Source organism: Squalius cephalus (assembly GCF_949319135.1).
Source record: "Squalius cephalus genome assembly, chromosome: 17".
Taxonomy (NCBI): domain Eukaryota; kingdom Metazoa; phylum Chordata; class Actinopteri; order Cypriniformes; family Leuciscidae; genus Squalius; species Squalius cephalus.
This window is the reverse complement of record NC_137138.1, coordinates 15492588-15517517: the sequence shown is the minus strand read 5'-3', so window position 1 is coordinate 15517517 and position 24930 is coordinate 15492588. Positions and strand designations below refer to the sequence as shown.

The following is a 24930-nucleotide window of genomic DNA, read 5'->3' as shown; positions in this document are numbered from 1 at the left end:
TCAGGCATACTAAACTCATGACACACTATTAATATAGTAAATATTATGTGGTATGTCGCCAGCATGTCCACAATCACGGCACATGAATGTCCTTCTTCAAAGTAAAAGTTTAATGTGTTCTATTTTCGCATAGCAAAACAAAGTTGATCACAAATTTGTTGATTGACAGGTATCTCGTCCAATCAGTGAAAAGTACGTCATTCTCAAAATATACCTACCTTTTCCGTTTTTTCTGAATTGTCGTTGTGTTTTCTGAAATGTCGTTGTGTTTTCTGAAATGTCGTTGTGTTTTCTGAATTGTTATTTTGTTTTCTAAATTGTCGTTGTGTTTTCTGAATTGTTATTTTGTTTTTGTAATTGTGATTTGTTTTGCACCTCTCGGCCACCGTACTTGACTCTTTGTGATGTAGTCATAGCCTACAAATAATTAACCATTTGCATAACTTTAACGCAAGTTTTTATTTCTCAAATAATAAAAGCCAACAGAGCTTTTGCCGAAAAGTGAGATACTATCACAAACTATACATAATATAATATCTGTTTTAACATAGCCATTATAAATAAATAATATAATGTTATTTTTTTATTTTATCTATGTTGATTAGCCTATATGAAAAGTGAACAGCATGAGCAGGGCCTTACGCAGGATTTTATAAATACGAGGTCCTTGCTATAGTGATCCTGCTATGGGGGTTCGTGGGCATATGAGACATAAATGAACCGAAACTCAGGCTACTTTACAGGCACGATATCCCGCTTGAGCGGGAATGGAAAACCCGGAGTGGACTCAGAGCGGAGTGATTACAGAAGAGTGCAGAGAGGAACGTGCTCCACTCCAGGCTTTGATCACATTCCTCTCAGCAGGGTGAATATACACCTCATCATCTTTCCTTAATTTAAGAGTAAGACCTATTCAAACGGAAATTAAAACATTTATTACACTATTTGAGAAATGTAAGCATATTTACGGCCTTAAAATTATGAGTGAATTTAACACATATAGGACAGTCGGGAACCCTGCAATTGACGGAAATCCGTCGTAGACTCGCTGCAATTAAAGGTAGGGTAGGTAGGAATTGTCTAAAAAACTTCTTTTCCAAATTTGTTTAAACTTTATTTATATATCAATACATAATTAAAATGTAAGTACTCTGAAAAAGAAAGTATAAAAATCGAGTGTCTGTAGACCTCTCACGACTGTTTTAAAGACAGCTTATTATTTCCATTCACTCCACCCCCTCCCTTCTGAGCTCCTTCCAAAGCCACGCCCCCAAAACGCATGAACGCGAGACTCCGACCGCTGAGCTGGACGCATTATTTATCTGAGACAAGTGGAGAGGAAGGAGCACTGTGGATGTAGTGACATCATGTCAGAATCACATGTAATAAAAAAAATCTAACTTTATCATTATGAATATAAACAAATAAGATGTATTTTAGTACTCACTATCAAGCTAGCATATCGATATTGGTAAAGTTTAAAATATATATTTTTTGATTCGCTAACGAGCTAGTTATAACTATAAGGCAAAGCTAAAAACAGGTTGCATTGATACACGTTTTTCCATTACCATCAGTTACACTGTGATGAAGATGAATTTCGTGTAAGATTCATAACATATATGGTGTTCTGCATGTAAGAGTTTCCATGATGAAAGCATTGTTGACTCTGATGAGGACTACACTCCAGAGACAAGTACCGCATCGTCAGCTCGAGGACAGGTCCGGGGTCGAGGGCGAAGCAGAGGAGGTCGTGCAAGCAGCCGTGCAACTAGGGTCCGAGGAAGTAGAGGCCGAGGACGGGGTGGTCGAAGTGCAGGGCAAGGAGCACTTCTTGGACATGAGGACCTGCGTCGAGTTTTGCATCTCCTATTCCTAGGTTCCGTGCCTCTTGAATTCCTCAAATCAAACGGCCGGTTGCGCGCAAGTGGGCAGATCCTTTAGCTAAAGGGTGGTTGCCATGGTTGCGAGAGTGAGTGACAGTCGCCTAAGCCAATCCTTTGTTTCGTCCCGAATGGAAATAATGAGCTGTGTTTAATGCAGATTAAACGGTCTAGAGTCACTCGATTTTTAGACTCTTTTTTTCAGAGTACTTACATTTTAATTATGTATTGATATATATAGAAAGTTTAAACAAATTTGGAAAAAGGTTTTTTATAAAATTCCTACCTACCCTATCTTTAACGGGAATCCGCCATAGCGACGGATAACTTTAATCCCTGCGTGTTTATTACTTTTTTTTTTCTTTTTTTTTTACGGTCTATGATTTCAACAAATATTCAGTTTTCAATTTACTGTACAACATCATGGTAACAGGGCTGACAACTTAAAGGGATAGTTCACCCAAAAATGAAAATTCTGCCAGTACTCACCCTCATGTTGTTCCAACCCCGTAAGACCTTCGTTCATCTTCGGAACACAAATTAAGATATTTTTGATTAAATCTGAGTGCTGTCTCACTCCTCCATAGGCTTCTAAGGGACTGAAACTTGCTGGCCCAGAAAATGTATTAAAGACATCGTTAATACAGTCCAAGTGACTCCAGTGGCTCAATCTTAAGTTTATAAAGCGACGAGAATACTTTTTGTGCGCAAAAACAAACAAAAATAACGACTTTATTCCACTTTTCATTTCCTTCTCTCTGGGCCTCGGGTCTTTTCACGTAGTGTTTAAGCGTAGCGCGTCTGTGTTGCTTACAATCGTTTTAATGTTATATTAGTACAATATAATGTCCACCTTATATAAGTGTATTTGGCTGCAGATTATATCTAACACAATCAGTCAATTTTGATTAAAATGATGACCACACTAAAATTATCCATATCATTCCAAAAGTTTCAGTGACACCAGTCTAAAACAGAGAAGTAGGCTACTTTAAATGAAAACACTAATTTATTTGACCTAAACCAGATGGTTGAAATGAATCTGTGTGGCAATTACAGACGCAACACAGCTATTAGGCTACAATGAAATGAAGAGAAAAAAGTAAACTCTACACCAAAGTTAGTACGTGTTAAATTGACGAGCTAAAGTAACTTTTGCACCCCAAGCCAGTAGCAGGTTTTTCATTTTGTAAATAAGTATTTATGTATATGCAAGTATATAAATAACCTATGTTTTTATTTTCCAAGCATAATCAGTATTTTAGCATGCACAGTTTGACACTTCGTTTCAGTGAATGCCCTCAAAGAGATTTGACATACAAATGAGCAGTGACCACCATTCACTCCTACAGCTAGTCAATGTATATGAGGCATTTGTCTTACAATAAATAAATACAAGGTAAAGCATGCTTTACATTATTAAGCCAGCACCAATAAAGGCATAATTAAATGATCACAATAACAGCTTAGTTTTTATATCATGACAGTTTCATGATTTCAAGAGCTGCTAGGATTCACCTTAGATAAATCTATCTGAATTCAAAATGCTATTTTTTTTTTTATACTGCTGAAAGATGTAAATCTAACCCAGAAGCAAATGTTAAAAGATCCCACAGGAAGTCCAAAATGAATTTAATTTGCTCTTGTATCATTTCAAGTGCACAATACATCGCTGAGCTTGAATTCCACAAAGGCTATCTCCTCAATCTCACTTTTCTCTCCACACTCCATGAGGCATGCAAATCGCTCCTCACACTGCGTCAAGTCTGAGTATCCACTGGGACCATTACAGATGATCCATGGACTGCCCCAACCAGAAGAATTCAAGGGTGATTTATTCAAGTAAACTCCAAGATCCTTCCTTTTCTTTTTGTTAGTTGGATGGGAGTAGAGTAACCAAGTTTTTGTGTCTGACTGTGTCAAGCAATCACTTGGTTTCTGCTCCCCTTCCTCCGATGGCTCTGGCACGGGGAAGCTCAACACGCTACCCTGGCAGCCGTGATGGGGCTCCACTAGTTTCTTTGCAAAGTGAGGGTTGTCAAAATCTGCTCCGTTGCTTTTACTTAAAGCCTCTACTCTGTGGCCTGTACTACGGGCATTGCAGTACAAATGACTCCGATCAGCATAGTCTATTATCTCAGCCATCTCACATTCACAGGATTTCATTTGGATTTTCTCCCCCATCTGCCAGGTGACACCACAATCATCACTATAGAATGATAAAGCATGAGGCCTGACTTTGAGTGGAAAATGAAAACACCTACAGTGTATGTAATAAACATAAGCTGGAATGATTAGTCTTCCGCTTTTCATCTGAATCCCATGTCCTGGTCCTACTGCAAAAGTAGCCCAGTTGCAAATCTCATCTCGAATAACGCTATTTGATAAATCGGTTAGCTTGCTCCAGCTCTGGCCATAGTCTGTACTAGTGATGTAACACAGCCGGGCTTTGTTCCTACCCGTAGCAATCTGGTGATGCTCTGTGGTATTGCCCAATATGCAGACAAAAAACAGATAGATGATTTTGGATTTCCTCTCATAGACTGGACAAGGATTCATAGTGCGATGATCCGGCAAACAGGCAGAAGAGAGTGTTTGAACAGGAGACCACTGCACACAATGACAATTCATTAAATTGCATACAAATATTGAATTATGAAATCATACATTATTATTCAAAAGCTTGGGGTTGGTAAGATTTTTTTTTTTTTTTTTTATGTTTTTAAAATGCTCACTGAGGCTGCATTTATTTGATCAAAATGCATTAAGAGAAATATTGTGAAATATTATTACACTATAAAATGACTTCTATTTGATTACATTTTAACATTTAAAATGTAATTTATTCCAGTGATGGTAAAGCTGAATTTTCAGCAGTCTTCAGTCACGTTATCCTCATTCTAATATTCTGATTTAGTGCTCAAGAAACATTTCTTATTATAATTAATGTTGAAAACAGTTATTATTTTTGTGAAAACCATTTTAATTTTTCAAAAGAAAATAAGTTCAAAAGAACAGAATTTATTTTGAAATAAAGTCTCTTTAACAATGTAAAAGCCTTTACTGTCACTGATCAAATGCATCCTTGCTGACTAAAAGTAATTTCTTATATACCACCCCCAGCCCCAACAACAACAAAAATCGTATTGACCCCCAACTTTTTAACAGTAGGGCCTTGCAGTGATCTCAAACTCAATTCCTGGAGGGCCACAGCTCTGCACAGTTTTGCTCCAACTCTAATCAAACACACCTGATCCAGCTAATCAAGGTCTTCAGGATTACTAGAAACTTCCTTGCAGGTGTGAGTTGGAGCTGGTTGGAGCTAAACTGTGCAGAGCTGTGGCCCTCCAGGAATTGAGTTTGAGATCACGGGCCTAAAGTATATTATTAAATATGAATACATTAAAATATATTGTACAGAAAATATTTTAATTACTTGAAGAGATCCATTTAGCAGTAATCCCCTCCTCATGACCAACACTTTTGCATCACTGTCACGTGGAGAGCTGCGCTCTTCAGCAAAAGCAAGGAAAGTCTGACCATCACTGATGTAGATCAGAGCAGGGATTCTGTATGTTTTACCATCCCTCTGCTGGAATAATGCTGTTCGTGCAGGTAGAGCTTGCTGGGGTTCTTCTGGGTAGCTTTTTGACGCCATGCTGTTAATCATTCCTAGAAAAACAAGTAGGCAAACATATAGGTATAGAGTATGACACGTTGTAATGCAGTAGACTTTGAACTTTTGGAGTGTTCATGCACATATCTAGACACTTCTTCGTTTTGAGACGTCTTGAGAAAACTTGTCCTGCTTAATTAATATAAACATAACAATCATTTAAGTCGATTTAAACGTCCTGAACGGGAAACATTTAGTCAAGTTTCAGTGGTACGTCGCTTACATGTGCATGGTTCAATCAAACGATACGACCACAAACCTTTTTTAATGAAAATATGAAATACATACATATAAATACATAAGAACTGTCTATACAGTTCACCTTTCGTGCATTGCATCTCATTAGCAATCCGTTTGAATTAAATTCAATCCGTGTGTGATGCAGCTTTCCGTCTCCAGCTTCCTCCAGCTGGACAAGACGAAAGAGGAAACGAAGTACACGCTGTGCATTGTGGGACATGTAGTTCCGAACCAACAAGCACGGTGTATCTTTTTTCATTCACATGTATGAATTCAGTGGGATCTTGAATAACTCTTTGTTCTATTAATTTATTTTTTTCAAACTGTATTCATAGAGTTAAAATCACAACGATGTCAGTAAACGCTGCAAAAGTACTACATTTCCCATATCGCTTAACTACGGTTGGTAAGAAACAGACTTCGAGTATTGTTTATTCGAGAGACATGCTAGAAGGGTCTTAGTGGTTCCGAATTAATGTAAATTACAATTCCAGAGTTACTAAATAGTACTTAATCTTAACGTATCTGGTTAACGGCTTGGTTGGTCTTTATTTTGCTGTGTAACGTTAATAGTTCACAATCACATTATTGTTATCTAGGTCTAGGAGGTAACGTTAAGTTAACAGCTCACTAAAGGAGATGACAGGACTGGGGATTTACAAATTTGGAAATGGAGAAAGTTACCCATCAAATTGCTTCCCAACAAGATCATATTTTCATCCAAGAAACGAAGGTGATTATTATTCCTGTGATGGCAAAGCTGAATTTTCAGCATCGTTACTCCAGTTTTTAGTGTCAAATAATCCTTCAGAAATCATTATAATATGCTGATTTGCTGCTCAAGAAACATTTCTTATTGTTATCAATGTCGAAGACAGTTAATACTTTTGCTTTATAATAGCTTTAATGTTTATATGATTTAATCTGATTATTTAAGGAATAGAAAGTTCAAAAGAACAGCATTTATTTTAAATAGAAATTATTTTAACAATGTGAAAGTATTTACTGTCATTTTTTAATCCATTTAATGCACCCTTGCTAAATAAAAGTATTCTTTCTTTTTTTTTCTTTTTTTATATTACGGACTATGGTCCAAACATGCCTCTGAATTTTTAACATTTAAAATAAATAGTTGCATCTACTAAACAGTGCACTGTGGTATTCTATATTTTTTAAAGGGGCAGGACACTGGCTCGTAGCACACAGAAATACATTGGAAGAGGGAATATCAAAAAGGAAAAACGTTTCAGGATCATGTTTCGAAGTGCACTCTGGGAAACATGAAAAGGGAAGACCAGAGAGTGCAAGCAACACTTTAGATGCTCAACTTTTAGTAAGAATGCTTTCACATTAGTAACTGGGTCTGCTATTAATTATTTCATTTATTGGTTTCACATGTGACTCTGATGTTCAATATCTCTTACTAACACACACTTCCACTATACTTCAGATTACACTGCATTGTGTGGATAAACCCTCCGACCTCTGTTCTGTTAACATCAGTGGCAAGCATTTGCAAATGGTAAGCCCTGTGTAAAACACATTATTTAAAGTTCATTTGTTAGTTTAGTGGTTCTTTACCAGGGGGACTCAGGAAACAAGCTTTAATTTAAGATAAAACAACTTGAATTTTAGATAATGACTTATGGAGATTGTTATCTATTATTGTGGACAGTCAAAATGTTTAAGAACCAATGGTTTAAGCCATCTGCCATTACATCACAAAAGGATTTTTCTTTTTTTTTTAAACAGGTCAAACTTGAGGGTTTGGAAACATTTGATCACATTGCTTACATAAATGCCTCTGATAACCATTTAACTTTAGGTAATCCAATTTTTTTATATATTTTTTATATTTCTAGTGTGACAAGTGTAAAATTTGTTTATGTGTGTATATATTATTATTTATTATTATTAATTTTTCTAGAGCCTTTTGACAGGTTTCCTGCACTTAGGGAATTGGAACTATCACTGAACAGTCTCTATAATTTTGAGATTCATGCTGAAGAATTCCAGAGATTGGAGGTCAGTTTGCATAAATACTGGGTTGTGATCGTATTCTGCTCTTGAATGATTAAAGCAGATGTGAGTATTGTGATGATCTAAAAAGCTTGACATTATTACTTTGTTTCAGGTTTTGGATTTATCTTTCAACAACATATCAGGAGAAAGTGTATTAAATCTAGGCCTTTTAGCACGTCTGAAGGTGCTCCATCTAACTGGAAACCAACTGCAGATGCTTCCACTCAATATGGCTGGACCTTGTACCTGCCCTGGAGAAAAGTAAAAGAGACTTTAAAATCTCTTTTAAAGACTTTATCTAAGTAGCATATGTGCTTAGAAATGCTATGCTTACCCTTTATTTTAAAAGTATGGAACATTAAGTCACAAGTGGCTTTTTGCCTAAAGTTTTGTAAAAGAACTAAACAAGAAGATTCAGTGCAGTTTTGAATGTTTGAAATTACCTTAGAACAGTTTTCCCTTTTCTTAGGAGCACACAACAGGGTTCCTTGCTATTTCAAAAACTTGAAGTATTGATGCTTGATGAGAACAAATTATCATCTCCAGGAGTGTTTATGAGTCTTGCTAACTTACAAAGGTTAGTAAGCTTTTTCTAGAGAAATATGTGGCATAAATGAAGTTTCTGAAGTGTTCAAATTAATTCATTTCATGCAACAAGACAGATCATTATATATATATATATATATATATTTATATATATGCAAGAACATTTGAGTTTATAATCTACATTTATCTATGTAATTATAATTAGCCAAAATAGCAATATTATTTAGCACAAAATCTCTCTTACAAGAATAAAAATTTAAATAATCCTAATTTTCTAAACAAAATGTGCACTCATTACAATCAGTTATTAGTAACATTAGGTAGCCTATCAAATCAGTCTCAGTTGATTTCATTCTTCTCGGTGGAGACTGACCCCTTGAGGCACAGCCTTTTAGAATTTTAAACCAAACAATGCTGTAGCCCGAGGAAATTACGCGTGTTGTAAACATGAAAGAACATGTCTAAGTGATTAGAGGGCTCTGTTTTGTTTTTAAATGTATAATTTATAAACGTATTAACTAAGGAAACTGCAAAAGTATGATGCTTACATTTGACATTTTATTGTTTAGGAACCATTAAAGTGATTCTCACATTTTCTCTTAAATTCGTTTTATCTTACTTTTTGTGCATTTAGGCTTTGTCATCTAAACTTACAAGGAAATTGTATCTCAGGAGTCCCATTCTTGGAACAAATGGCAACATTACAAGATGACCTGACAGGCATTATGCCACAGAGCATCGGACAGAGCGCGAGATTGACAAATGACAAGAGGATAAAGTGTTAGTATATTTAATAATAATAATGAGTAATTTTAGTTTGGAAAACAATTTGTTTGTCTGTTCATTTTTTCCCCTTTCTTTGCCAAATAGTCTCTGAAATCACCATGAGCCAGCAAAAAACAGAAAAAACATTGGAAGTAGGATCGGAAGTCTATATAAGTCATATCCATTTTTTTTCCTCAATATTATCATTGATATTCATCAGCATTTTATAATGTAACTTTTATATGCAATAGGAGGACAAAGCATGTCTTCATTCTGGTCCCTTAAAATACTGTGATGATCAGAGAAAGGAGGATGGATGCTCCATGGATCTCGGTCTACCTTTTCAGGAACTTCGTCATCTGAATTTGGCCAACAATGAGGTCTGTGTATTTGTATCTGTGTCTTTGATTTTTAACAAACATAGACAGCTGAATTAAGTCATTGACAGCAGAGCTTTTTTGCCAATTTTTCCCTCTAGATAGCTGAGGAAGAGGCATTGTTGCCTGTGGCATTGTTTCCAAAGCTCAGTGAGCTTGTTATTCACTCAAACCCCTTGACAACACAGAGAAGTGGTAAGCTCACACATCCTTGGGCAGGCTCATTGCCAGGGCATTAAATGAACTAAATCTGACAAAAAAAAAAAGAAGTACATCTTCTTTCTGTGTTTTTCAATACAGGCGACCCACCAATGCTGACCTGTTTTCTTCAAGACAAGCTGGGTATTAAGATAACGCGAAAAAAGACAACGGCTCGCATTAAGCGACATATTAAACTCCCTGTCAATCCTAAAAGAAAGGTGTCACAAATTTAAAAGTTTGGGTTTAGCACTTAATGTTTTCGAAGTCTTTTCAGAAGCAGTTTACCTTCAACTTACATTTTCAGGTGAGAACTACAATTCCAAACATACCAAAATTTCCTTCGATCATGGAAAATCAACATGCTACAGAACCACTCTGCCCAAAGAAATACACTGGAGAAGATAGTCCTCAACCCTCAGAGTTTGGCTTATCGTCTCAAACGAGCATTGAAGACGAGGTAGACATTGCGATGGGCCAGGAGCATTTAGACTTGGCAAGTGCAGACATATCCTTTGAGGCGAATCAAAATGCAGAGCCGTTCTTTGTGACAGAGGTAATTTTTTGTACCTACATCTACATAGCAAGACTTGTATGATATGCATGTTAGAAAACTTTTTTTGTTTTATTTTATTTTCCAGATTAATGGCCTACATCAGTCTGAATACCAAGAAGAGCTGGATGATCCAAAGCAAACCAGCCTGGAAATGAAAGCCAGTAAAGCATGTCCAGAAAAACTGACTGGTTACGAAATCTTACTTGATGACACATCTGAGCCAGAAATGCCTAAGATTTCTGGTAAGAATTTTCCTGAACTCTTTGTTTGACCCGTTGCTTTGTTTGACTCAGTGCTGTTTTTTTTGTCCGTGTGGTCATTGATTTCTCTCGACGCAGGAATTCAACATGCCGTAAGGGTTTTGGAGCACACGCTCAAGAACCTGCTTGTGTATAGAGATTCTAAAGCAAATCTGGACCTTCCTCAGAAGCCGTACGCCGAAAGAGAGAAAAGGGTCTGTGGTCATTCATCAGCTCTATATGGTGCAGTTATCATCTACACCGAATAAGATATTAATGCCATTATTGAATCCTGGGTCATCTGTTATGAATAACACAGCAGGAACGTTCTTTTCACAGATTAGAAATCTGCCACCTTTGAGACCAAAGAAGTCAAAGGGAGAAAAAGTTGAAGAACTTCTCGCCCAAATAAATGAGACGAAAACAATAAGCAAAGTTCCCTTAGGTAACCGATGCTTCCTTTGTCATTTTATAGCAGGCTTTGAAATGTCAATTATTTATTAAAATGACAAAACCGAGATGGAAACCTGTGTAATTAAGCAAGTCAAGATGCTATTTTAGCAGGAGCAGCATTAAAATGTTATCATCAACTTGCAGGTCAACTATCAAGAACACTACTGAGATGTTATAGTGATTGTGCGGCACTGTTTACTTTGAAATGATCTATTTGGCTCTGCAGCTGTTCCTCTATTATTTCAACACTTAACAGATTGCTAGTGTGTTGGACTGTGCTGCATAAATGAACTTCAGTGCAGTGATTGTGGATATGCCATCTAGGGAACCTCCAGACTACTGTTAATATGAATAAAATGACATTCAATGCAGCATTGCTCATAGAACGATATTAAATGCAACTTCATATATTCTCTATGCAGATCATGTACTCAAAGGAGGGAATGATATTTGTAAGAGAGAATATGAAGAGGCTCTAACTCTGCTGAAGGACATGAAAAGGAAGTACAGGACGGCCCATTTGAAAAGAGTGGAACAAGCAGCACAGATTGAGACTGAGAAGATGTGTAATCTAAATTAACAGGTGCTTTACTTTCTGCTTTTACTAGAGAAATATCACCATTAAGATATTGGAGAGATGGCGACAAAATGTGATATTTTGTATTGAATACAAATAAACAGTAAATGTCATTGCTGTCAGAAATATAATGATATTTTCATCATGTATTTGTTTTATCTCATTGGCATTTGTTTTATCTCATATTCTTCTCTGACATAAAAAGTCTCAAATAATCCTTTTTTCACATCAAGATTTGGTCACCCTTTTTAAACTTTTACTTTTTTTTTATATGGCAAGAGTTGGGCTGTTAGGTCTTTTGATTGTTTTGACACAATAAAATAAATGATTGGTAATTTGCAGAAAGTATACTTAAAAAATATATATATATATTTTAGCATTTGTCATTATGGAATTTTAATGTTTTGAAAGGTGAAGAAAAGAAATAGGAACAAAATGTATTGTAACTCAGTGAGTAGTTTTTTATACCATTGTCAATTTTAATGTTAATATATTTACAACAGGACCAACAATAAAACATTTATATAACATATAGTATATATAATATACACTATGTATAACATATATCATAGCATATATCAGGATAATAACAGATTTCATGTGATTAGCTCAAAATTTGCATTATATTGATAGTGTGCAACAGTTTGCTTTTTTTTTTTTTTTAAAAGGGAAAAAGGAATAGGAACTCAATGCGTACTTTTTATATTACTGTCATTACACACTTTTCATTTTAATATATTTACAATAGGACTAACATTAACAAGGGGTAAGCTGCTCCAGAAAATAATTACATAATTAAAAAAAATGTTCCATGCTTGTTTTTTTTCTTGAATATATAAAAGCTTTTATTATTTAGTATATTAAATATAGATTTTAAAATATCTGATTTCATGCGCATATATCGTGATAATATCCAGAAGTTCGCATTTTTTCATAACCAAACATTAATTGTGAAGTTTTTAAAATAATGTTTGTTCAAGACAGCGAACAAATCGGTTTTCCTGTAGGAGGCGCTTTTGATAAAACCTAGAGGCGCTTCAGAAACTCCCACAGACCATCGTAGTTATAAAGTGCGGAGAAGTTTGAGAAGACAAATCCTGCATGTCCACGGTTTTCTGAAATATGAAGAAAAGAATGACCTACTTGAGACATCTTTTCATTTTGGTCACAATACGATGCGTCGTTCAAGGTGAAACAGATGCAATACGACCAGGAAAAGGTAAGTGACTCCATCAAAGAATATTTTATTAGTAAATGGGCATGCATCATTCTGCCAGCGATGCGACTGTATTGAAAATACCGTGATTAAGTTATATAATACATACAAGTTCCTTTTTAACGGTCCTTTCAGTGTTTTTAAAGTAATGCAAATTATAGGTCATTCCGTTAAACCGTGACATTGTATCCTACATTAGCATAACTTATGTGTAAACAACGAGATTATTATTGACATTTTTTTTAATGAAACAACAAAAATCCAGTAACCAGTGAAACGTCGTTTTGGTCTCCCCATCCATGTTTGCTAATTATGTATTTATTCTCCCTCACTATAACTGTAGGTTTAAGTGAACATTTAATTTTAGAGAAAAGACTTTCCAGGTTATGCGTCAAATCAGTTATGATCATAACTCCCCCTTAATGTACAATTTGATTCAAATAAAACTGTCCTAATGACATTATCATCCTATCAGGAGATTTTCCATTGTCTCACTTTTTTTTATCACTAACTTATATTTTGTAAGGTTTGTTAGTATGGGGAAATCTTAAATCTAGTTTACTTAGTTTTCTTTACAACAAACAACTGATTTTTATTCTCTTTAATTGTCTTTTAAATAAATATCTATTAGTGTCATGACCTAAAGCTAAAGCTTTACAGAATACATTTCTGGAATTAAAACATTTATAATTGCTAACATTGTTGATGTAAATCCCAGCAATCAAATGATCATGTGTTTGTGTTGCATGCAGTGTCAGGTGTGTTTTGCACTTTTAAAGAGAAGTCATACAGGCCAGGTGATAGCTGGCATCCTTATTTGGAGCCCTTTGGATTCATGTTCTGCATGCGCTGTACGTGCACAGAAGTATGTATCCATCTTTCAAGCCTAATTTACTGTTTTAAGTTTTAAAATGCCATAGCTTTTTAGCTGATCATTCATGAATTACCCATTACTTTTAATGTTGTAATCGTGTGCATGCACTTGTCAGATGCACATACTACTGTATGTGTAATGTGCCAGTGTTTCTGTCTACTCTCATGTGTGTGTATGTATAGTCTGGTCATGTGAAATGCAACAGCATCAAATGCCCTGTTCTGCGATGTGAAAATCCAGTGACTAACTCACAGCAGTGTTGTCCTCGTTGTGCAGGTATTACAACACTTTTTTTTTAACGTGGGAGTTCAGTGAATTTAATTTATATGCATGATTCTGGTACATTTTTATTTGAACCGTCTGACTTATGCATATTATTGTTATTGTCATAATCAGATGAGCACAGAACTCCTGCTGGTCTGCGGGCACCCATTAAAACCTGTAGTTATAATGGAAGCATTTATCAAACAGGGGAAACATTTGCCAACCATGAGCTCTTCCCATCCCGTCAGTCGAACCAGTGTGTCATGTGTACTTGCTCTGTAAGTTTTTTTTTTTTTTTTGCATTCATTGTTGTTGCATTCACCATAGTACATCTCTCACGAATAACTGACTGGCACCTGCAAACATGGGAATCTAACTTCAAACAGTTTAATAGTTTTTATAGTGTCCTGAAAGATAGTGTGAGAGAGCAGGTAAAAATGCTGAATTTCTGTAGCTCAAACAGTGGAGCATAACGCTCTTTTGGCTAAAATTATCTGCTTTTAAAATGAAATGATAATATAATGCTCAATAAACCATAATGCTTTCACCATTGTCATAACTGCAGATTCATTTCCTAGCTATTCCCCAAATAACTACATAGTTTCAGTAACAGACACACAGACATTTAAAACAATAACAAAGCAATTCAAGTAATAATGTCTTCATTAAGAAAGTTTGGGTTTATGGTTGTAATTTTATGTACAATAAATGAAATCATAATTAATATTCTTTTACATTTTTTATTCTTTTTCATTAAAGAATGGAAATATATTCTGCGCATTGAAAACCTGTCAGCCCATTACATGCTCCTCACCAGTGTCAGTCCCGGATACCTGCTGCTTGGTGTGCAAAGGTAACAATATATTTGCAATTTATTTTTCCCAATTTAGAGTATTGTAGCCGATTTCAGTTATATTATAGGCTGCTGAAATTGATTTATTTGAGACGAAATTGGATGTTAGAGGCTGTATTCATATTTTAAGCCCCTTATTGTTGTAAAAATAAATAAATGCCATTGCCTCCTTTGAATAAACAGAAAGTGCAATTGATATCAATTCTGCATCATTTGAGGATGGAGGACAACAATTGAACAGAGGAGTTGTATGTATTTTCTTTTTCAAGAGACTCTTTAAAATGTGTTTCATTCATGCTACTCTTTAATAGGATGATATTTAAATAAGTGCAGTTACAACGTTTGATTTTATATGTCTTGAAACACAAGAGGCATTCTGTGGATCAGTGTGGTGCAGAACATGTCAGGGGTCGCTCAGTCAGGACCACGCCATCGACACTCCGGGGGTCTCCCAGAGGCCTCAACCTGCAGACACTACACATCAAAGGAGCTGCTGAAACTACTGTTAAAATTCTTCTGCAGCGCAAACATCAGAGAGGTAAACAATATGGCTTTTCACACTTGAACTAGTTAACCCTGGGTCTTTCTACACCCTGTGTATACTGAAGACTGAATATAGTTGTTAACCCTAGGTAAAAAGAATGCTGCAGGCGTGATGTCAAAACTCGGAGGACTAGTTCGCTAGTGGTTCCCTTAAGATTTCCCTATGGGTTTTTACACTGTAAACCTGAATAAGTTGGTGAAACTCAAAAAATGTGAGGTAATCATTAAAAAAAAAAAGTAAGATAAGAAATTCAAAGTTTAGGTAAACATAACTGGCAGATTTTTGTTTTGTACTCATACATTTTAATTGCTCTTTACTTGAAATATTTGATCAAGCTAAATCATACATTTAACAAAAAATTATCATGTGATGAAATATTTGTTGTAATGGAACTTATCTTGAACTAGATAATTCAGTAATGCTATCTTGCTAATTAGTAACACAATGCTTTAATAGCATAGCATAGTAATTTCTGTAAACCCGAATAAGTTGGCAATTTATTTTGTACTCATACATTTTACTTGTTCTTAACTACAAATGCTTGAGTACACTAATCCATACATTTAACTTAAATTTTCATGTAACCTCATTGAACAATTTTATTAGCATAAACTTAGCTAGCTATAACAAGCTAGTTCAATAAATGCTAACTTGCTAATTTACTATCATGTTAACAATAGCATAGCACTTGCTTTATGGGTACAACAATATAAAGCTTTTAACATACTTCCTCTCAAACCAAGCCACATGCAACACTTGTCACATGATGGTAACTCTCCTAAAACCAACATTACCAGAAATTCTTCAAAATCAGCATAACAAAACATTAATCACTACTAAATCTCCCACTTAACATTTATCTAGCACAATTTTTTTTTTTTATTATACACTTAATTTGAGCATTTACTCTCCCTTTCGAGTGTTATGGGCAAAGAATTTTAGTTTGTCTAAATTAAGAGTTCATAAAACTCAAAACAATGAAACGATTCAGATTACTTAAAATGTGTCAGTTTTGTGAACTATAGATAGAAAAAGAAAGTTCTAAAGTTAATTTGATTAAACTAATTTGGTTTGAGTAGGGTAAACTTATTTTATTAAATAAAACAATTAATTATTTTGAGCAATAGTGTTTACTATAATGGGGTTTTTGGATTTATAAGTAAAATAAGGTCTATGGTAAACATAACTTGAATACGTTTTGCTCTCCAACTTAAATTACACATACCCATATCAAAAGCGTGGATTTTAAAGCTGGTATGTTAATTTCATAAAAAATGACAGACCTTACTTTACTCATAAATTGAAAAACCCCATTATAAAATCCCATAGGAAAATTTTAAGGGAACCACTGGTGAATTAGTCTTCCGGGTTTTGATGTCATGCACTTTAACCCAGGTTAACAACTAATCCTGGTTATTTATAAGCTGCTGTTTCACACTGTACATTCTTAAACCCTAGGTTAACGTTCTTATATGCATATTTGCGGTGTCAGTGTCTTTGATTGGACGAGCACATCATGCGATCTGTTTACATAAAGGCTTTAGCGTTGAGCATCCTCATATATTGCCTACTGTACTATCAAGTTTATACTGAATGGACTTTTGGATCTAAAGGTAAGAATAAAATGGCCTCCTCTTCACTCCAATTGTCACATTTCATGTCACCATTTCACATTTTCCACCTTACACGCTGAAACATAGCCTACTGTTTGTATAACACGTAGTGTTTCTGTGATGCACAAAGCATGTGAATATGAGGCATGCGATTGGCTGTCTGTTGTTAAGCATCTAGCTGTAACCGCATCACCATTTTACAGGTTTGGCACCGCAATATGGAGTAAACACCGCAAAAGCGATGCTAACTCTGCATATAACCCCGGGTAAAAAGCAGTGCTAACCCCACTTCTACATTTCAAGTGTGAAACGTTCCTTTACCCAGGGTTAAAAGCGAGGTTTAGAACGACGATAACCCACCCGGTGTTAAGCACAGTATGAAAAGCCCTTTTAATGCACCACTGATTGGAAATGTGAGGAATTGCTTATCAAAATCCAATAAAGTCATATCCTGTCAAAGTAATGTAGGGTTTCTGACTTTGTCTAAGCTTGTGTGTACAGTGGCAAGACCTATTCTCATGGTGACGTGTGGCACCCGGCGCTAGGGAAGGTCTTGGAGTGCATTCTGTGCACCTGCAGGGACGGCTTTCAAGAATGCAGGCGCATCACGTGTCCCAACCAGTATCCATGCCAACATCCCATAAAGATAGAGGGGAAATGCTGTAAGATTTGTCCAGGTAGGCATATCAGTGTTATCATATTTGCAATGATTTAACTTTAACTTTTATCAGTGTGTGTTGTTTTTTTAACTTGCATTTCCAGAGCTCAAAGCAGAGAGCAACAGGACTGAGTGTTATCTTGCTCAGGACAATAACAGTCTCCTGGTTTATAAAGTTGAACCCTCATCAGCTGCTCAGTCTGAAGATAAAGTACGGATGATTGCCATCGAGAGACAAGGAGCCACTGAAGTTGAGGTGCAAGTCTGGAAAACTGTCGAAGGTGATGTTGGTGATTTAAACAGGTTATAATATAGCTAATCATGAGGTTGTTACATTTGTTTGGTAATTCAAGACTATTATAGTGTTAAGCACATCATTTCTATCAGCCCTGGAACAAACTATTGTTGGAGAGCAAAAATAGAGATTCTTTCACTTTTCTAGATTCCATCCAAATTCTTAGTCACTGACCTAGATATGCAATTTTATAAATCTTTGCCAGCTCTCAGCTGCAAGACAAGGTTGCTTATTTTAACTCTATGGAACTAGAATTAAGGCCCGAGGAGCCTATTGGAATCGCTCCGAAATATGATGTTTATTATTGTAGTGTTATTCCTTTAAAACTGTCTTCTAATCTTTGCAGGTGTTTTGCATCTGATGGAGACAGGTGACGTTCAGAAGAAAGACCTCATAGAGCATCCAGAAAATTACATCTTGCTGACCACATTAGATGAGGGTTTGTTTAATTTTGTGCATTTCACCAAATTAGTTCCGCATTAGTTTGCAAAATGTGACATTTAAACATTCAACTGTATTTTGATAGTTAAAATTGAGTTTGACCACACTGAACATTTTAGGTGAATAAAAGGTAAACTTTTTCCTCTCCTAATAAGTGTTTTAAACAGCCATGAAAAGAGACTAGGGACAACATTAAATATTTGAGCTAGGAGTATTTTCAGCTGCCAGGAAATATAATAAGGTAGAGGAGACCAGAGGAAATTGAACGTCTAACATGTAGATTTTTGCGGAAATTTTCCGTCTAACTATTTCAGTGAGTCACTCTTGATACATTTTCTGTGCATTGGCTGTTTCAGCTTAAATTCTGTGCCAGACAGACAGAGAGACAGGCCTGATTCACACTGTACGCTAAAGCAATCTGTATTAAACTGTCCTTCTTCTGTTTGCATAGACACTTGGAGAAAGTTCAAAGAAGAAGAGGACAAGCAGAAGGACTTCAGTAAGATTAGGAGCTGTGAAGACGGGATCAAGGAAGTGGTGAAGTACTTAAACCCTGAACAGCTGGACAGTCTTTGCACTTCTTAGTCTCCTCCCCGCTCTAACACTGTGCCATCCCAGTCTGACACTCATTTTATTACAAGAAGAACACACACACCCACACTCACACAATGTGCATGTAGTACAAAACCAGATGCTGGCAGCAGGTAGTCTAAAGATCTTGTTTATTACCATGAGTCGGTATATCGCAAGTCTTTATGAGTTTGACATCCCAGAATTCTTTCTTTTTTTCGGAAGCCTTGAGGTCAGGTTGCTTTGATAAATGCACGTTTGGTAAGAAAAAAGTTGGTGAATATATGCTATTTGGGCTGGAATTATGAGGAAGAAAAGGTTTAAAGCAATCCTCATCATTAATAAAGGAAATGATGTATGTAATTTTAGCAGGCATCCACTGTATGTACATAAGAGGAAAAACAAAGGATGATATAGACAGCTTATTGGCCGGAATGCTTTTATAAAGTTGACGTAGGCCACATTCCCCCCCCCCCCACTGTACTTAGTTATTCACTACTCATTTATGTAACATGGGTAAACTAAAAATACACTATTTATTGTAAAGTCAAAGCAGCCAACATCGTCATTATTTCAATAGATCTTTTTTTTTCTGTCTATCTTCTATGCAGAACATGTTTTGCATTGTAATGTATGTAGCGTGTATATTGATCTGGTTATGTATAACTCGTATGCACTTAAAATGATGACAAATATATTGGGCTGATGACCATGACTAAACAATATAAAATCGTATTTAGGAGCTGAAAGATTTCTTTTTCTATTAGTTTATAGATTCTTGTTTTCAAAAATAATTATGGCCTAATGCAATATCTATAAAAGGGGATCATAGGGTTTTTTTACATGTAGTTTTTACAGGCTTTTAGGTGTCAAAACAACCATGTACTAAAGCAGGTCATTAGTTCACATGATCATTGATACTGATGAGACTCATTTCATAATGTTGTAAATCTTTACTTTGAGCTGAAACCAACAATCCGTTCGGGCATAAATGAGTAGAAACCTGTTGCGGCCAGTCAACATGACAAGCTCCTGACATCGTTTGTTCTTCGGTCGTGCTAATCACAATGAACCGAGACGGGCCGCCGAACCCAGATTGGGGCAGTTCAGGGAGTTGTGACTAATATCCCTTCTCTCCAGATCCCAAAAGCCCACTTTCCTCTTCTGTCACAATGAGTCATTGTGCTGGCCGCACACAAAGTGCCAGACGGTGCTGCTCATCTCTCACTGAAGGCCTGACAAAATATTTTGAAACAGAAGCCCCTCAGTTGCAGACCTTAATAGTCACACAATGAAGCTGTGAATTATTTCCGCTGGCTGTTGGATCTAACAGTTTCTGGCAATTTGTTCTCTTTGAACGGCTTTGGAGGGAGGACAAAGGGGATTTTACTGTGCGCTCCTATTTCATTTTCTCTCTTTGTGTATGTTAGTTTAAGGAGATGGTCGGACATGCCGTTTGATCAATACGCTGGCCGTCGTTTCACAAAAAGAGCCTATTGTTACGTCGAGAACTCGTTGAGAATTCGTTATGTCCGTGTTGATTTGATGGAGTCTGAAATGGCTTCAGCTCCCCGGGGTTCAACACTTGCGAATTTGATTTTAAACATAGCCCTATTGGCACCTTCGCTTTCGGCTAATGGTTGTGAATTCCCAATAAATAGCATTCAGCTATGCATGCTTAGTCTTGGCTCTGGCAATCTGAACAGCTGGGGGCAGTCACTGGGTATAAATCAGGTGAATGGGTCAGTTCTCTGTGTGAGTTTTCCTGCTCAGCTTTGCTTCCCATTGTTGCACATAAAAGTGTAAATGGGAGTTGCATTTTATATCGCTGTGATGTTCTGCAGCTATTTGAAAGGCATCTAGTGCTATTTGCTGTATTACTCTTGTCTGAGTAAGCCATGTTGTAGCACATCCTGAGTGAAGGCAGGTGATAACACGACGATGTACACTTGAGTAAAAGTACAGATACCCTAATAAAATATTACTCCAGTAAAAGTACAAGTACTCCTAGTTTAATTAAATTGTATTACACGTAGAAAGTACTAATAGATGAACCATGTTTATATATTTTGCCCATTTATATATTCCATCTTACAAAAAGGAAAATTAGTGGATGAAAAAATTGATTCATGTATTGTATGTGGTAATGACTCATTTGTATTGATCTGCAAATAACATTTTATTTTATTACCAAAACATACACTTATCAAAACATTAAACTTCAATATACTAAAATATTCAGAAAATGTAAGTATGACAACAAGTGAAAATAACAAAATATGAAAATATATAGTATTTAAAAAAGATGAAAAACAAAATGCATTTAAATGTGTTGTAAGAAATAGTATAAACATCCAAAATTAAAACAGATCAGTCACGGCATGGAACATAAATAGCTTGATTTTGGCGGACGAGATCTGCTACGCTGCTGCTGCTGCAGAGCAAGTACAATCATTTGTTCAGCTCAGTCAAAATAACAAACAAAAGGAAAGGCTGCTGCAAGAAAATGGTAGAAGCCCCATAGCAGATCTCTACAGGTGGCGCTGGGGAGGAGGAAGGATAACAGAAGCTTTTATAATCGCGCAACGTGCCAGTCTCAGGCTAGTGTATAATATACAGTATATGGTTACGTGGATTTGGAAGTACTTCTGATTGGCTGGTGCCACGGCGTTAGAAGAACCAATCAGCGTTCGGTTAGAGTTTCATGCCTGAACTATGTATATGTCACACAGTACAAAATATGGTTGCATGGTATGGTTAAAATATGGTTTAAGAATGGTTTGCAAACATACCAATTTTATAGATGCATTAATGTTATTTTTTGTTTTTACATGTTCTTACACATTTTGAGTCAATTAAGTGAATTATGTAGAATTGCTCTGACCAGATCATGGAATGTTTAAGAACAGCTGCAATCATTTCGCAATTGTTCGGTGCGATTTGCGAAAATTATTCAACAGGTATTAAAAGAATCAGCTTGTTTGCAAACCAGACATCGCTATTTCGTCTCAGAGTAGGTGACGATTTCCTCAGATCGAACTAAATGTTTTTTTTATCAAATATAGTGGAGTAAAATATGAAATAACGAAGTAAAAGTTTTCTGAAAGAAAAACACTAGATCAAGTAAATAAAGTAGAGATACTTTTAAAAATGTTCTTAAGTTCAGTAATGAAGTAAAAATGCTTAGTTAATGTCCACCACTGCGAATACGTAATGTTTCTGCCTCTGAACTGCTGCTCTGCACGGCGCCTGCAGATTCACAGTCTCTAAGCAACTGAAACAAGATTCAAAGGGAGCTAAACTGGGTTAAGGTAATTAACTCTGATGGATTGGTTAGCTTTCGCAGCTGATTAAGGTGTTCATGTAAACTGTGAATTAGTGTGCCATCCAAATACTTCAGAAATATGCACTTTTTTGTTTTGTACACCCTCCTCCCTCTCTGCTTTCTTGAGTTGGCCCTGATCATTTCAGCCAATGATCTGAATCATGTTAAGCAAGCACTGAGCGGCCTGCCATGAACAATCCATGGATCTGCTTTTTCCTGATGCCTACTGCTTAAAGTGCAAGGAAACATTATACGATATTAAAAGCACAGTGTTGTTCCAAAGTCCAAACCAGTATGATTTCTTTCTTCCGCAGATCAAGAAAGGAAATATTTTGAAGAATGTCCATGCTGTGCTTTTCCATACAATAAAAGTGAATGGGGACCAGGGGCTTTCGAGCTCCAAAAAGTCACACCATGATAAATGTGCACTAAAATCCAAAATCTCTGATATTTTTGTGTGAGGAACAGACTGAAATTTGCTAAATGATTGTTATGCCTTATGACTGCCGTGGTCATCATTTACTTTCATTGTATGGAAAAGAGCTGCTTGGATTCTCAATAAATAATTCCTTTTCATGTTTCACGGAAGAAAGGAAGTCATATGCGTTTGACAGAATTTTCATTTTTGGGTGAACTATCCCTTTACGATTAATGCTTTACTGAAACTTTAAGGGTATTAGATGCTTAACGTTCTGCCAAAATGAAAGTATTTTGAATATAACTTAAATGTATACTTCTAAAAGGCACTAAATTGAGTGAGAACAGACTGCATAGCCTTTGCCACGGAAAACAGTAATTAAGCCACATCAACCAATGATGGATGGGTGTCATATGGCCACTTAACTAATGTGACACAATGATGAATGATGAGGTGAAGTGTTTTAGAGATAATCAGGGCTTGGATTCATGCCAACTGTTGCACATGGGAATTGTTTCGATGCATTTAATGACATTTGCAAAGAGAGCACATGTCCATTTGAAAATCAGCTAAATACAATTTTTTAGCTTGATTTCAACAAGACAAATCCAGATGTGAGGCACCTCACACCCTAAAAATAACCCAAAGACATCATGTCCCAAAAAAGGTGATGCATGCTCTGCCTTTTCCAATCATGTTCTGCATATTTTCCTGTTTTGACAAAGAACAGTGGTTCTTCAGCCAAATGCACTTATATCATCCAGTCAGGCGAGCATGTGTAAAAATCTGCTTTCAATTAATGCACAATGATTTATTCTTTAAGAGCTCTGCATGAGAACAGTGAGGGGGATTTGATAAATAAATCACTGCTGAATGTTTGAGTTATTGCTGTTTGATGTGTTTTGTTGGCGTTGATCTACAAAGCAAGACTCTCTCGTGCCCGCGAGGTCTGCCCGCACTTAAAAGGAGATGCAGATTCTCTGTATTAATTGTTTTACACATAATAAACTTTTATGTGGGTCTGTAAAAAATTCAAAAGAATCTTAAAAAAATGACAAAACATCTTGAGTGTATGTTATTCAGAGGAATATGCTTAGTGGATTATTGCAACCACAGTCAGGGTCAGTGTGCAAAAGGAAAGAGGGAGGGGTCACGTGGGTAAATATGTAACTAATTAAGATTTAAATATTCGGTATTGAGTGGATAGTGTTCGTCAAATACCTGAGTTAGGATAGAAAAACAGTAAACCTCCAAAAGCACTGTAGAAAGCACAGATTTTGTCAGATGTTTATTTTTATATGAGCAGAAAAGACAGTGGAGCAAAAAATGAAGCACTCAAACACAATATTTAATGGCTTTGCAGAGTGCCCAAGGCCATTTTAAATTTAATAATGTGGGTTCACTTGATATATTTTGAAAATGTCTATTGATTTATTCCACCTGGGCTGAAAAATGCATTCTTCTGAGCAGCTATGCAAGAGGAATCTAATTGAAATCGTACGGTGGCCAAGACCGTTAAATCTCATGGATGGACAGAACAAGATAAGGAGATGTGAAAACTGAAGTGTTACACAAATGGATGTGGTAAATAATGACATATGGAATAAAGACTTATTTTATGGAAAATAAACCGTTCTTATATTTTATAAAAGCATCTCACCAGATGGCGGAGCCTTAAACTCGCCCTTAAAGGGATAGTTCACCCAAAAATATTTTATTTTTTATTTTTGAGCTAACTAAACTGAAAATTCTGTCATGATTTACTCACCCACTATGTTGGTCCAAACCTGTATGACTTCTGTTGAACATAAAAGATATATGCAAGATGTCTGTTTTCCATAATTGAAAAAAAAAAAAAAAAAAAATAGAATGGTTGTTATGGACCCCGTTGATGTACATTGTACAGACAAAAACTCCTTTAAAAATATTGTCTATTTTCAGAAAAAATAAAGTCATTAAAAATGACATTATCTAACAATGCAGCCTGTATTCTCACTGGCAATCAGGCTGGAAATTGGACTTAATTGTATCAAATGTTCCATTATTGCTGTGTATTAGTGATTTAAATGGAAACCAAAAGGATCCAAACAGGTAGCTGAACAAGTGTACCTTTGAAGACTGAAGGTGAACCTGGAAACAGTTACCCGCACTCTCCTGAAGCATCGGCGAGCCAAAAGCATTGGCGCATTTTTCCAACACCAGCTATGCAATCGAGCAAAGGATTTTCTCAGACAACGAGGCACCTAACATTTTAAACGGCTGTTTGATAAGGTATCCAGAATGGGCACCTTACCCCACTCTACATAAATGAGAGGCCTGCATGGGGT

General features: G+C 36.1%; 3 protein-coding genes across 5 annotated transcripts; 2 read left to right on the top strand and 1 right to left on the bottom strand.

Moving 5' to 3' along the window:
- Positions 1–2255: 2255 nt before the first annotated feature.
- Positions 2256–5985, bottom strand: neu3.1 (sialidase 3 (membrane sialidase), tandem duplicate 1). Of its 2 annotated transcripts, none has more exons than XM_079846970.1 (3): positions 5882–5985; positions 5320–5555; positions 2256–4493 (listed from the first exon to the last, which is right to left on the bottom strand). In XM_079846970.1, the coding sequence occupies exons 1-3, from the start codon at positions 5895–5897 to the stop codon at positions 3537–3539; spliced, it is 1209 nt and encodes a 402-aa protein (XP_079703096.1). In that variant the 5' UTR covers positions 5898–5985; the 3' UTR covers positions 2256–3536. The 2 variants fall into 2 exon arrangements, with proteins under 2 accessions (XP_079703096.1, XP_079703097.1); XM_079846971.1 differs by having other exon boundaries at positions 5848–5970.
- A 20-nt stretch (positions 5986–6005) lies between these two features.
- Positions 6006–11872, top strand: xrra1 (X-ray radiation resistance associated 1). Of its 2 annotated transcripts, XM_079846968.1 has the most exons (18): positions 6011–6205; positions 6399–6532; positions 6978–7132; positions 7250–7321; positions 7552–7624; positions 7727–7824; positions 7934–8082; positions 8291–8398; positions 9002–9147; positions 9238–9284; positions 9384–9512; positions 9611–9704; positions 9810–9928; positions 10015–10263; positions 10349–10505; positions 10602–10717; positions 10842–10947; positions 11378–11872. In XM_079846968.1, exons 2-18 carry the CDS (start codon positions 6439–6441, stop codon positions 11533–11535), a joined length of 2070 nt encoding a protein of 689 aa, XP_079703094.1. In that variant the 5' UTR covers positions 6011–6205; positions 6399–6438; the 3' UTR covers positions 11536–11872. The 2 variants fall into 2 exon arrangements, with proteins under 2 accessions (XP_079703095.1, XP_079703094.1); XM_079846969.1 differs by lacking the exon at positions 11378–11872 and having other exon boundaries at positions 6006–6532; positions 10602–10745; positions 10842–10919.
- Positions 11873–12578: 706 nt separating this feature from the next.
- Positions 12579–24442, top strand: chrdl2 (chordin-like 2). The gene is made up of 11 exons (XM_079846602.1): positions 12579–12751; positions 13501–13613; positions 13805–13898; positions 14019–14164; positions 14646–14739; positions 14923–14987; positions 15109–15277; positions 17385–17573; positions 17659–17835; positions 18196–18288; positions 18742–24442. Exons 1-11 carry the CDS (start codon positions 12655–12657, stop codon positions 18873–18875), a joined length of 1371 nt encoding a protein of 456 aa, XP_079702728.1. The 5' UTR covers positions 12579–12654; the 3' UTR covers positions 18876–24442.
- The last annotated feature ends 488 nt before the right edge of the window (positions 24443–24930 follow it).